Raw genomic sequence first — 14,264 nt, forward strand, 5'->3', positions numbered from 1 at the left:
CCCCTTCTAAGGATGCAAGGGAAATCAATGCAGACTTTAAAGTACTGAAGCAGAATCATCACCTGGCACTTCATTGACCGGATATGTGGGTGTGGGTCTGACCGACGGCCGTCTGTTCGTCGCGTTTACGCAAACACCTCGACCCTCGAGCAGAGCCTGCAGAGGTTTCGTTTCACCTGGCTGATGCTGGCAGGTCAGTCCGGAGCTGCATCTCCCGGTGTACACTCCGCACGGCTGGCCGAAGCTAAGGGCGCAAGTCATGCAGCAGCCGCAGCCAGGTTCGCGGACTCTCTCGGCGCATTCCTTGGGTAAAGGCTTGCACAAAAGGCGCGCTCTGACGTCGCACGGCTCACACCTAATGACCGGCCCGCTCGCACCTGTCCTGCGGGTGAACGATGCCACAAGAAAAATCATGCGAAGTGCTAGAAAATAGGAATCCATGGCTGATGCGACAGAGAGAGGGAGAAAGTGAGTTGCAGAGAGGTGGCACACAGTCCCGCTGCGGCGAGTTTCCACTGGTCAGCTTCCCTCATTCACATCTAGCTGGCGGACAAAACATCTCAATATATAGACCCCAATGACTGTAGTCACACCCCCGAAAGGCTTGTGGCGCACTGCTGAAAAACTTCGACTGCGCTTATTCTGGACAGTGTAAGAGCTGTCTGCGTAGGTTTTAGACAGAGAAATGAAGAATTGCATCTACAACTTGTCTTTCTAATATTCCGCTGCCACAGCGTATAAGCAGTTGTGTTCATCTCTCTCTCTCTCTCTCTCTTATTAAATAGAATGCCTCGTCATAAATCGCCAATCAATATTACGGTTTTTTTATATATATATGTTTTTACTAATAAAGTACAACAAATGCTAAATAAAATATGGAGCACACCTCAGAAGTATCCACGCCGGGTCCATGTTTTTACCGTCTTTGACTATGGGGGCGCAAATGTGCCATTTCCTAGGAGTTATGTAACATTTTAAACTTGACAAAAAATTAGCAATAACACATTTATATAGATTGTTGAACCAAATTTTGATTCAACATTCAGTCTTCTGAATGCTGAATCCACTCCATTCTTTTATGACGCTGAACACATCATAAATTGTCCGTTGCGCACAGCTCTCTTCAAGTGTCACTGAAGATTCCCCAGTGAATTTAGATGACTGGCCTGCTAGTAGCTCTTTGATTTGATTGCTGTCATTTGTCCATTTGCTTTCTCTCTCCTCACTCTTTCTTGTCACCTTCCCTCTCTCTTTCCCCGAGCTACAGGAGCCAGTGTAGGGATTTTAGATCTGGGTTGATCTATCGTCAGAACATGAGCAGCAACATTTTGAATCACCTGCAATTGTCTGACAGATATTTTTCTTTTTTAGGCAGACTTGAGAAGTCACTATTGCAGTAACCAATGCAACGCATGTATGAGTTTCTGTAGATCTTGCCAAGACATCAGTCCTTTACTCGTGAAAATGTTTTTCAAGTGACAGAAGACTGACTTTGCAACTGTCTTCAGGTCTGAACCGTCAAACCTGTTTCAATTTCTTGATCAATCTTTAGCCACAAATCCTGCCTATTAAATCCAAACTGTTAGAAAAAATAATAAATATATACATGGGAGGTCTATACACACCATCAAGCTAATACAAATAAAAACTTAACTGGCTATTATTTATGTATGCAAAATACAAACAAGTTAATTTATCTGTAATTAGGCAATTAAAACTCAAATATTTTCAGTATTTGGATCAACATGTGCTGCCCTAGGTTGACTTCTAAAACAGATTCTGGATGAATTACACTAATATGACTAGGAGAGTACACAAACCAAAACAAATAATTAAACCTAATTAATAAAAACTATTTAAAATGTTGCCCTTTAAACGAATGGATTGCATTTTTTACACAGTTGAAATATAACATTCTTGCTTGGCATAGTTTGCATAGCTGAGTTTCACAGCTATGACAGATATTTCAGTTCTTGACCAGAGAAGAGAAAACATACTTTAATCCAACACCACAGAGGAAATCAGACGTGATTCAAGGTAGAGCATTCCATTCTTTTGTATCATGTTTTCTTATAATGTAAAAAAAAAAAATATATATATATATATATATATATATATATATATATATATATATATATATATATATATATATATATATACACACACACACCCCTCATGCATTTTCTATTCACACTGTTAAGATATGTGACATAGTTAGCTTAGCTCTGCTCATTTGTCTGTGCTAAATAGCACATCTTAAAATAAGAGTGTGTACTGCACATGTAAGTCAGAAAATTCCAGGATGCATCCATGGCATTCTTTAGGGGCTCTAGTAAATGATTACAGACATTTAACAGATGTCCCAAAAAACTTCAATAGTAAAGTGAAACTACGCTGAGGTGCACCATTAACATTTGACTTTAGAATTTCTTGAAAGTTAAAGTGAAATAAGTAGCCAACAAGTTCTGGCATACTGCCATCTGTTAACAGACAGGTCTACAGCAGAGCAGTGCTTGTGGAATGCCAAACTTTTTTTTTTTCATTTGCAAAAGAAAAGAAAAAAAAGAGAGAGCTGATTTTCCTCCCTTTCCTACATTCTTAGCTCTTCTGAAGGAGCTCTCTCAGCCACCTGTGCATATTCAGCATAGCAAAGGAGAGCAAGAGTAATGTAGTGGAGGAATGTCATCCTGCAGAGCAGCCACTCAATAAAAAGGGAGTGTGAAGAATGTGCTTTTGCAAAAATAGGATATTACTGTACATGTGTTTAACATAACATGCTGTCCAAAGCTGCACCGGCCAACCGCAACAGCTTGTCGAATCTTAAACCACTGTAATTTTCCACTTCTTTAAGATGATCTGGGTAAATCAGATATACATGCCTGGAGCTCTGCAAATTTGCTGAATTCGCTCCAGTAGCCAGAATGTCTTGCATGCTGTCAATTATTGCGCTGAGGTGCTTTGCTAAATATAAACTAGGTACTTAACAGTGCAAGGAAAATAAGTATTGACTACATTTACATTTACATTTACAAATACAGCAAATTTTATGTGGCATGCAAAGAAATATACAGTGGCTATGAAAAGTACTAACCCCTTTAGATGCTTTACCCTTTTCACTGCTTTCACAAACCATGATCGACGAAATTAGGCTTTTTTGACAAAAAAAAAAAGACAAAGCATAAACACTTAAATTCTCAACTGAAAACTGAGTTCAACAATACTGCTAGTTAAATAAAAAATATGTATCATAAAATAAGCTATTGCATACATATTCACCCCGTTATGACTGACCTAATTTAACAGAGGCCCAGTCAGTTGGTACTGGCAGTCACAGAGTGAATGGAATGAAGAGCACATGAGTGCGGTGAGTGTGTCTCAAGTGATTGTAAAGTAAAGACAGCAGTGTCTGGAAGGTTCAATCATCCTGGCCACGACGGCAGCATGAAGACAAAAGTACACGCCAAGCAAATCAGAGAAAGTGGTAATGAAATGAATAGGTCAGGGGATGGATAGGAAAAAAAAATCTCTAAGTACTGACCCCAAGTTCAGGTAAGTCCATCATCAAGAAATGGAAGAAATACGGATAAATCTGCCTCAGTCAGGGCATCCTCACAAGCTGATTAACAATTTTTTTAATGGGGAGCCAAAGGTCCATCTACAAGATACTGATTTGAAGCAAAAAAAAAAAAAAGATAAAATATCTAAGGGGTTGAGTACTTTATGTCGGAATTGTAAACAAATTGTCATGAAGTAGAATAAATCAGTAAGAAAAAGCTACTGAAAACAGGACAACATAAGTTACTAAAAGCCTCAGGCCTATAAAAAAGGGTTCTTATTTTTAAGGTACTGCACAAGAAAATCTTCAGTTTTTCTGTAACACCACAATGATGGCAAACGCATTTCTTTACTTCTAAATATTTAGGCGAGCACGGTAGGGCGCACGCTCCAGATTTCAAAATAACAATTTAACCTTAAACCAACTTTACTGTTTCTGTTATGGCAACAATGGACACCAGGATCAGCTACAAAAGAAGAACTTAAACACAAAAAATGTCAAAGATCCAAGAAATATCTGTGTTTTAAAACCAGTTGCATTGGTGTGTGTAGCATTGTATTTGATAAATTGCAAGGACTATTTTCCTAACAAGTGCTACGCTGTGGGGGCCGACTGCACCTTATGTAGCTCAAAGCCTGAGCCACGTTAGAAGAAGAGCTGTTTATGGGTTACGATAGATTAGTAATGGTTAGGGTTAGGGAAAGTATCTGCATAAATGCAGTTTATGAAAATTCAGTGAAAAATCCTGATATGGGTAAAAACACAAACTTGTGTGTGTGTGTTTGTGTGTGTATTTGTGCATAGCTTTTAATACAAATGAAACTTTTCCCCATTCTTGGAACCAGACATGGCTGTGGAGGTCAAGTGTGTCTGCTTGGTGAGGGTGTGCAAACATACAGTGTATGGAGGTGTGTTGGAATAAGAAAAGAACTGAAGGCCGACAGCCAGATCACATGACAATGTCTGGTCCATTGCTGTTATTTCTCTACCCCCCTTGCATAGAGTCCCATGACCGTCTTTCATATAATTGTTTCAGTCCGAAGGCCTTTTTTGGGACACTCATTTTAGATGACTTGGAAGGAAGCATAAGTCTACATTGTGATTAATACGATAATCTTTTCTCTTTGATTCTACTCTGACTGGCAGCCATACAGAACGTTAACAATTTTGTGATTATTAGAGGCCTGAGGCAACCTTTTATCCTATTCCAAGGTTGGTTAATCATTTTTTGGAGCGGTCTGGCTGCAGAAGTGCCATGGTCCCCATTTCTGGAGGCTTGGCCCCCCGAGGCACTCCTAAGCTGTAATTAGGCCCAAGTGGAGGGGGAGTGTGAAGCTATAGTGGAACTTCCAGCACCCAGCCGGATTGGGCTGAAAGTGGCGCCACTCTTTTTGTGCCTTAAATCCTCCCTCCATTCATCCAATTTACTATAGTTCCTGTTAGACTCATATTAACATTTCAGGAATTTCCACATATACTTTGTTGCTAATCTGCATAACTATCATCATTTTGCTATGAAATACAGTGAGAAAAAACATTACATTAAAAAAACAACTGTAGTTATTGATTAAATATAATGTATGATTCCATTCATGTTTGATTGATCACTTTAATCCCTTCAAACATTTGTAAACCACCATTTTATGATTTACAGAAGTAAAACCTAAAATGAAATATGGGACACTTTTATGCACTTCACTACAGACATGTATGTTTTTTTTTTCTTCACATAAAGTGATGCACGTTTTTCACACGCAAGCAAAAAAATATATATTTTGAAAGAAGACATCTGTTTTGCAGATGCAGGCCTCGATGTGGTTCATCCGTCTTGTAAGTGATGGTGATCTGTGTTTTGTTGCCGAAGTGGTGGGGAACGGACAGAAGCTAATCACAGTTCAATCAATCAATCAAATTTTATTTGTATAGCACATTTCAGCATCAAGGCATTTCAAGGTGCTTTACATAATTTAAAAACAAAATAAAAACAGCATGTGACATTGAATAAACAGTAAGAAAGAGAGAGAGATTTTGGAATTGTTACGGAATTTAAGCGCCTGTCGTCGCTGGACTCCGCTGTCCATTTAACACGGGTATTATCCGGGCCCCGTCGCCTAACAGGACAAGGTCTCCAACCTTGCAGCACCAGGCTCCGTCCACCCATCACACGGATTTTTGTGCATTATAACAGTTGCTGTACTCTAACCTGGTGCAGGCAGTCACAAATGTTTTGTAATTCTTTAAAGGAATGAGTAATCTTTAACTTCGCCCAGCATTTAAATGTTGCCCTTTAGCACAAAAACCCATAAACCTTAGGTCCAGTAGTCTGTTAAGCATTTAGGCTTTTCCTTTGCTTCCATGATGGCTGCAGAAACTTAGTTAACCTCCGTAAGTTTACACTGTATCCATTAATGTACAATAATTCTTCCTCTGAGAAGGGGTCTGTAGATTCTATTGCTCTCGATTACTAGCCAATGTCCCCATTGGGACACATCCACAGCCACAGTGGGAAACACCGGGCCTGGGACCCATGAACTAAGTCATACTGTATCCTCTGTTTAGTTGGTCACATCTTTATGCTCAAAATATTATACAACTTCTATTGGTTTCAGAAACGCTCTAGCTGTCATCTTCTAACCCTGTGTTTTTATCTGCACAAAACCAAGCGGAGAGACCTCATTTTCTGCTTCTATGTCAGCGTGAACTTTCTATTTTTGTCTTCCGCCCTTTGTTCTGCCTCAAATGGGAGCTATTAGCCCTGACCCTTTTAATTGCCCCCAAAAAGTCCTGCATAGCTCAATGCATGAGCAATCACAATGGACGCTCTCAGCCTGACAAACAGGATCCCTAACCTCCACATTGGTGCCAAAATAAAACTTGGACTGGTGAAAAGCTGGGAAGTTAATTGTAAAGTTGTTGTGACTACTCTACTGTCTGTGACAGTCTCAATTAATGTCACTTAGAGGGCTTTTGCTAGGTCAGGATTCCCCACATAATAGATGTCATTATACCATAAACTGCCTTTTCAGTGATTATGTTCATTAACTTTCTCTTTTTTTTTTCTGATACTAACATTTCCTTTATGGTACTGGCTGTTTATTTCCAGTGCCAAATTTCTGATAGACCAGCAACTACTTGAGTTGGTGTCAAATGTTATTACTATAGTCATGCTTTGTGACCCATTACTTTTGAATCAAACATAAAGCATTTTCACAACAACTGAAGGTAACATAGTTACTTGATTTTAGCATAAAATGACACTGTGTGCCTGGAAAAATACATAATACTTCCTCTTCACACCCTTTAAGTGAAAGGGGTTGAAAACATTCCCATACAAACCACACCTATAACTTATATATACTTGCAAGAACACATTTTAAAAGTCATGTGTCATTTCTCTTCTTTACAATTATGCACCACTTTTTGTTAGTTTTGTTAGTTAATTAAGTGCCAAGCGTTTTCAATGTCGCATATTGTCAAAATATCCAAGGGGTAATAATACTCGAGGGGCTCACTGTATCTCTTACAGCTTGCACACACTGGTATTGGTAGAGTGCAATACTTCTGACATGTTCTTCTTTGCTCAAATGGTGTTATTTGTCATTCTGGACTTTCCCCACCTACTTTTATTTTAAGACCACTTTACTCTAAATAACAGAGGGCGATGGGCTCCAAGTTCTCTGCAGTCACCACGCCACACCTGGGCCTAAGCATCCTCCCAGCCCTCCCCGGGAATTCTTTCACCACCTGCAGAGAGGCATTAGCGAGGGAGGCAGGAGGAAGGAAAGTCCACCCCGTTAGAGCTTTTCCCCTCTTGAAGGTAGACTCTGCAATTTAATCCTTCCTTAGCATTTTTAAAGCAACCTGTATGGGCTTGTGCAAAAGGTAGGACCCATATTTCACTGCTCTTCTGACAGAAGACGCCTGGGATAAGTGCATGTCCTGTAATGTAGTACCAGTGTACATCTGTAAACCTCTTTAAAAGATGTGATGCTTCAGGTCAGTGAGTGATAATCAAAAGCTGATTTCAACATTAAGAGGTACCTACGAAGTCCCCTTTCTCTTCAAGGGCTTTGCTTATTCAGGTCTTGTAGCTGGTGTTGCTAGTGTCCTCTGCTGGCAGCAGAGATCATTTATTTCCAGTTATTATGTGACGATATGACGTTTTTTTTTTGTTGTTTTTACAGTAAGCAACAAGGGTCATCTCAGCAGGAAACCATGCAAAATAGAAGACATCAAATTAACATTCTTGATACCAACATTTTAACAGAACAGGAAGAATATTCCACATCTGAGAATGTTTTCTTTTAGCTATCTTGTCAGTTTTGCCTCATATTGTACTCGTGGTCAGAGGTCAATTACTGTTTTTTTTTTTAGTGTCTATGGATGCATGTTTTAAAACTCTGATTGGCAATGCTTTCATTTACAACCCTCTTTTGAATAACTTTCTCTCGCACCCTTTCTGCAGTTCAACTTGAAAAATTAACGCTTGGGCTACAGCAATTTTTTTTTCTAGCATTTTGCTCATATGAAAGCCATGAAAGAAGAAAGCCTAGGAAAAGAAATAAAGTAATGAAGTAAAACTGCCTTCACCCATCTCTGTTCACTTGTTCAATTAACAATGCAAAAAAAACAACCAATTTCCTGTACCATAGCCCAAAGCCTTGAACAGGAGGGTTCCTCTGTGTACCTTACAACTGATTTTGCTAAAGAATGGTCTCTCTTAAAACAGGAAGAAAAAAATGCAGTGTTTATTTACATAACACATCAAAGGACATGACATCAATACAAAAAAGATGTACACATGTTACACATTATATGCACAGTTATAAAATAAGCATGAGGTACATGTATGCATGTATGTATGTATGTGTGTGTGTATATATATATATATATATATATATATATATATATATATATATATATATATATACACGTGTAGAGAGAGAGAGTTACATATATGTAAACATTTGATCTGAAGTTCATACTATAATACTTTTGATCTGAATCTCAAAAGTCTCACACTTAAAACCAAATATGTACATATGCTGAATAAAAATAACTACCTTTTTTTTTTCTTGCCGATATTATGCGAGTCCAGTCATTTCCCAGTTTATTTCAGTTTGCCAAATGCTAGAATATACTGAGAAATAAAATACTTTCCTCAAATTCAGACGCTTTCATAGGGTTTGGTAACAGTGTCCTTTACAATGTTTAGCTTGATTGTGAGTACCTCTATGCCCTTCTTATCTAATTTGACAAAATACTTTGGCTCGTCCATTCGGAAGATCAATTTGTGCTCAAACTTTAACTTCCCTGTGGATGTCCTGAGATGTTGCTTCAATATTTCCACAATACATTCTTCCATGATGCCTTCAATCTTGCGAAGACCACAAGGCCTTCCAGCAGCAAAACAGCCACAGAGCATGATGCTGCCACCTCCCTACTTATCAGCCGTTAATGGTACATGAGGCCCTGCAAAATTCTCACTTCTACCTTATAAATGTAACAATGGTAAATGTTACAAACATCCCTATTTTGACACATATTGTCGCATATGTCTCCCATGGTTTTAGCACTCACCTGTTGTTTGAAGAACTAAAAATGTCACCTGAAGCCTCTATACAAATGTTGTACATTGACTTATAAGAAACTTACAAGGCTGTGACATTGTCATCATCTGGGCTTTCCCAAACAGTTTATAAACATGGTAGTCTTGAAGTATTTAAACATATGTATCTGAAGAAAGTAATAAAATATTATCAAAAAAAAAAAAACATGGTAACATTCTGGCATTAAACAAATAGAAATAACTGAATTATCCATACTGACCTAACACAAGAAAATATTAGCTTGATTTAATGTTAGACAGTGAGAAAAACAGCTTCTTATGCAGTGCAGGAAAGTATCAGGTTTCAGGGGAAATCCATGCAACAGTACCAACAATTTTGCTGTGACTGTGGGTCCGTCTCTGGATTCAAATGATTATCCAAAGCACAAAAAAAAACAGGTATATGAAAACAGCCACTATCTCAAATACAATAGGTTTGGGTAGTTAAAAGTAATTTTAGCCCCCAAGCACAGGTGTATTGTATATGTCATTGACAGATGGCTAATGGTGACTAAGTACACTTCCAGCACTGAGCTATATATTTCATTCATTTTAGTTTTAAAAGGTTAAAGTCTCCTCTACTCCTCTTCTTGCCCCCAAATTCAGCAGCCTGTTTCCTTTTTAAGTCAGAAAGACCTCAACTAAACTACAAGACTGTTTTTGACTATAGTATTCCAGCAAAGAACAAAAAAACTAAAGCTGGAAATCTTGGTAGCTGTTTTTGATAGGCATCAATCCTCTTCTATAAAATAGCAACATTGTCTTTTAACCAGTTTTTGCATGTATATATACAATTATATATATATATATTATTTTTTTAGGGTTTAGATGAAACAGCATTGTACATTGCCTATAAATTTAATACAAAAACACTCACATAAAATCCCTCAAAAAAAGAAAAAAAAAATCCAAGTGGTCATGTTCTAATATATCTTATGACAAAAAAAAGACCTTAACACTTAAAAAAAAAGACACTCCAATACAACTCATGCGTACCGTACTCAAAAAAACAAGAAATACACATTGCATAGGTAAAATATAACAATACAAAATAAACATAGCTAGTTCCAAACATTTTCCCCTTTTGTTACTCTGTTTTTCAGATATTCAAAGTTCAAACTGAGATACTCAGATATAGTAAAAAAAAATAAAAATAAAAAATAAAAAGACGCTTGTACGTCACCTACAAAATAATGCTTGTTATTTGCTTGGATTAAGTCAGTTTGGAATTAATTTGTAATTAAAAAAAAAAAAAAAGAAATTAAAAACACATTGCTCCCACCACATCTTTATGTTGTCACACAGCTGCCCCCCTCAAAAGGCATGTTCTCTCATTCTGCAAAGTTGCTGAGAAAAATTACCCTCTATGTCAAACGATATTTGTCCCACAAGAGAACAGAAAATTCTAGATAGCTAACTAGAGATTCTTAACATTCTGATCAACAGTAAAGAGTAAACGAGTCCTTAAGTTAAATTTTCAAGGAAGCTGAAAAATTAACAAAAAAAACCCTCTTGTTTCTTAACATGGATTTTTTTTTCTCTCTAAATTAAATAAATGTACTTGGGGAGGGAAAAAAAAAATCATTAGAAAATTATCAGTCTTAGATTATACTGATGCAATAAAAGCTTAATTTCTTTTCAGGCTTTTTAGGCATTCTAATCACCATGTGTCCAGAAAACGTGTAAGACGCTGATTATTTAATAATAATTTATAACAGTACAGGACAGTAGAATTGTAAATGTATAGAAACAACAATACTTTAAGGGTCTTGCGCTGGATTAAATTTCAATTAAAAATAAACAGATAACTGTTTTCTTTTTTTTTTTTTGAAACATCTCACTGATTTTCTACTAATAGTATAATCAGTGAGTATTTCAGCAACACTCAGTAAATATCCAGTTGACATCCACAGTCAGACAAGTCTGTTTCATTAGCAGTTCCTGTCTGTAGGTTCTCCGTATCCTCAGTCTTTTGGTTGCTGCGTTTGGCCTCAGTAAACATTTTTCCAGGTGACCTGCTCTGTCCTACTTACTCCTTTGTGAGCCAATCATCACTTTAGAGACAAAGTTCACAATGGCGCTCGCTGGCTGTTCGGGGTCATGTTCTGCAAATAGGTGGCACACATTGTCCAGGGAGGTGCCAGTTTTCCTTGCCACAAAGCCAAAGATTCTGCAAAGGCAGAGGATAGTAGTTAACAGCAGCAGCGTCATCTACCACAAAATTAACCTTTTTTTTTTTTTTTTTTTTTTTTCAAAAATAGCTGTAGTGACATGGTTTTGACTGAAGCTTTGGAGAAAATAGTAATTACTTACTTTGCTGATGGACAGCCATCTTTCTTCCACCTACAAGCGGCAACAACACGGCATCAGTAAGTACTGAAAATGAATGTGGTCACAAAATATTTATATTTACTACATGATTCAATGAACACGACTTACTTTCTATCTTGAGGGTCCAAGGCACAAAATATCACCGTGTTGACATTGTAATGTCTCCTGAAAAAGAGTCTGAAAAACAAGATTTATGTTGAAAAGTCACGGATGCATCCGTGCAGTAACGGTTTAGGGAAAAGTGTGTGCTGGGTGCTCACTTCCTCTGGTTATCCGTGAGAGTGATTCCCTGGGAGGAGACTTTGAAATGGACCACAGTAGGGACGGGTGGAGGGTTGGCGTCCAGGGTCATGGTCGTGGCTTTCTGCACTGCCTGGACTCCTGTTAGAGACTCCATCTCCACAGAGCTCAGGTACCACACATTACAGGCTGAAGCAACGACAAACAATCAGATTCCAACAATCAAAGCTGCACAGAGCAAATAACAATACAGTTAAGTGCTCTCTGTGATTCAGTGCTAGAAATAACTAAAAAGCAGGACGTAAAGACAGGGATTGTGTCACTGCATTACAGTCTGGTTTTATTGTGTTTGTCACCAAGTCTATTTATGGTGAATGACCTAAGAAGTCTGATTACCTGCTCCCTGTTTCAGCAGCTCGGTAGCCGAGTTAGTGACTGAATGTGAAACACTCTCCACAACATCTTCAAGAGGATCTTATGAACAGCAAAAACAAAGGACATAAATAATGAAGCTTTATTATCAAGCATGGTTATGAAATGATTGCAACAACCACTTATAGACCAGCACTGAAATACTCTGGCATTTTTTTTTTTTTTACATTAAACTGTGACCATACCTCTACCCATGTACAAATTTTAGAATCTCTGTGTGAACGTTTACCTTTGTCAGGTATAATAAGTTTACAGGGAAGAGCCAACGGAGTGATTGAATGTTGGTAAACCAATGCAGTTAAGCTTCCTGTAAAACAACAGAGTGGGAAAACAAAATTTAAATTTACAGGAGAAGTTGCACTGCCAACTTTGTAGTATTAATCATTATTAAAAGTCCCTTGTTAAAAGTTAGAACATATGATGCAGAGTGAATGAATATTTGTTTTAAGCAGAATGACAGTTCTCAGTTAATTTGGTCAGTGTGATTACTTTTATGTCTCTGCTGCTGATTTGTTTTCCTCATGCTTTAACTATTTAATTGCTTGCGTAAATAGCTGCACTGCAGATAGACTGTTATTTTATTTGTTGAATGTCACTGCCTTTTTACTTGTGTCTCTCTTGAAAAAGAGATTTTATTGCCAATAACACAATTATCTTCTAAGTGAAGGTAACAGCATTAAAAGAAAAAAAAAGAGGCAAAAGTAGAAAATAAAATCTTCCAAGTGAAACATTTAAGATCCACAAAACCTATAGATAATGCAGGTAATGCAAAGTTCATAATAATACAGTTTGAATAAAAGTGAGAAATACAAGTACAAAACTTTAAAGATCATTTTTAAATCACAACCTATAAATTGTATAATGTAAATAATACGAGAAAAATTATACTGAACAAATAATTAAATACATCAGTATTTAAATGTTTCAATGATAATAGTTATTATTCCAAAAATATTGGTTAGTTTATAGCACTTTTGGGCATCCATTAAAAAAAAAAAAAAAAAGTCTTGCATGGATAGGAAATGCTATTTAGATCACTTGTACCATGTACTATACACCAGTAGAGGGCAGTATTGTTCAGAGACTCCTAGTTTTATATGTTGTCGAGGAAAGCCTATAATTCATGTTTCAGCAGCATAGACACTCACCAAAGTAGGGCTCATTGGGGCACCCCTTCAGACGCACGCCTTTCTGTGTGCACTCAATCAGGAAGTGGCGCACCAATTCGTTGGATAGATCACCTCCTGTAGGGAAATGGACACAAGTAGTTAATATAATTATTCTGCTTTGCTAGTCTGTCTCCTGTACTGAATTTATGTCTGTGCAGGAACTTTTTCTGTCTAAAAATATATTTAAATACAAGTCATCAAAAGCATTTCTGTTTGAATCTGAGGTGTCTTTGAAAGGCATGTGAACACAAAGGCTTGGAGGAAAAACTTGCTCCTTGGAGCCGCTTGGATTTCATATTTCTGACGCGTAATGATGGTCCAGGATCAAACGGGACTCTGGACTATGCCACAATGTGATGAAAACAAAAGGACAGGTGTGAGCAGTGGGGGGGAAAAATGGAGGGACCAAATGATGATTTAATCTGGTATAAGAGTATAAACTAAAAATCCAATGAAAAAAAAAATATTTCTTACTTAACTGACTGAAGGGTCATTAAATAAATACTAAACTATTTCAATAGGCAGATTTTCTTTGTGTGTGCATAATTAATAAGAAAAATAAGCTATTGCTAGAAAACTCTTGCAAATGTTCATAATTATCAGCATCGATGGGTTTTCAGTAAAATTCCAATGTTTATATATAAAGGGATGTCTAACTTGTAAAGAAAGGGCTTGATTTCTTACGACCTGGAGAAATTAAATCATTAAGCAGAGTTTTGAAAAGTCTGACGTAATACGCCAAATGCAGGTTTTGTTGACCAAACATTCATCTAAGGCAATTCTCTAAGCCAACAGAGTGGAATGTTCTTTCTTCTCATCTCTTGGATGGATTGAAAGGGAGACGTTTACATATATTTGTTTTCTTTTACAGAACTAAAAAGCTTTGGATAATGAAAGATTTGTCACTCAGACTGAAGCTGTTAAAACA

General features: G+C 37.3%; 2 protein-coding genes across 4 annotated transcripts in view; both read right to left on the reverse strand.

Moving 5' to 3' along the window:
- LOC106948623 (insulin-like growth factor-binding protein 3) overlaps nt 1-709 on the reverse strand; it is a 10,796-nt gene extending 10,087 nt beyond the window's left edge. The window contains exon 1 of the mRNA XM_015034400.1: nt 63-709. Coding sequence (XP_014889886.1) covers nt 63-441 — 379 coding nt within the window. The 5' untranslated portion in view covers nt 442-709. The remainder of the gene's footprint in view (nt 1-62) is intronic.
- A 7,947-nt stretch (nt 710-8,656) lies between these two features.
- LOC106948625 (tensin-3) overlaps nt 8,657-14,264 on the reverse strand; it is a 31,672-nt gene continuing 26,064 nt past the window's right edge. For 2 of the 3 annotated variants that reach the window (XM_015034403.1, XM_015034402.1), the window contains 7 exons: nt 13,316-13,411; nt 12,397-12,474; nt 12,132-12,209; nt 11,756-11,924; nt 11,604-11,672; nt 11,478-11,507; nt 8,657-11,334 (listed from right to left, as the gene is read on the reverse strand). In XM_015034403.1, coding sequence (XP_014889889.1) covers nt 11,190-11,334; nt 11,478-11,507; nt 11,604-11,672; nt 11,756-11,924; nt 12,132-12,209; nt 12,397-12,474; nt 13,316-13,411 — 665 coding nt within the window. In that variant the 3' untranslated portion in view covers nt 8,657-11,189. The remainder of the gene's footprint in view (nt 11,335-11,477; nt 11,508-11,603; nt 11,673-11,755; nt 11,925-12,131; nt 12,210-12,396; nt 12,475-13,315; nt 13,412-14,264) is intronic. The other variant, XR_001425216.1, reaches the window with a different exon arrangement.

The sequence above is a fragment of the Poecilia latipinna genome, unplaced genomic scaffold (genome assembly GCF_001443285.1).
Source record: "Poecilia latipinna isolate Pla-1442-1.1 unplaced genomic scaffold, P_latipinna-1.0 Scaffold297, whole genome shotgun sequence".
Classification (NCBI taxonomy): Eukaryota; Metazoa; Chordata; class Actinopteri; order Cyprinodontiformes; family Poeciliidae; genus Poecilia; species Poecilia latipinna.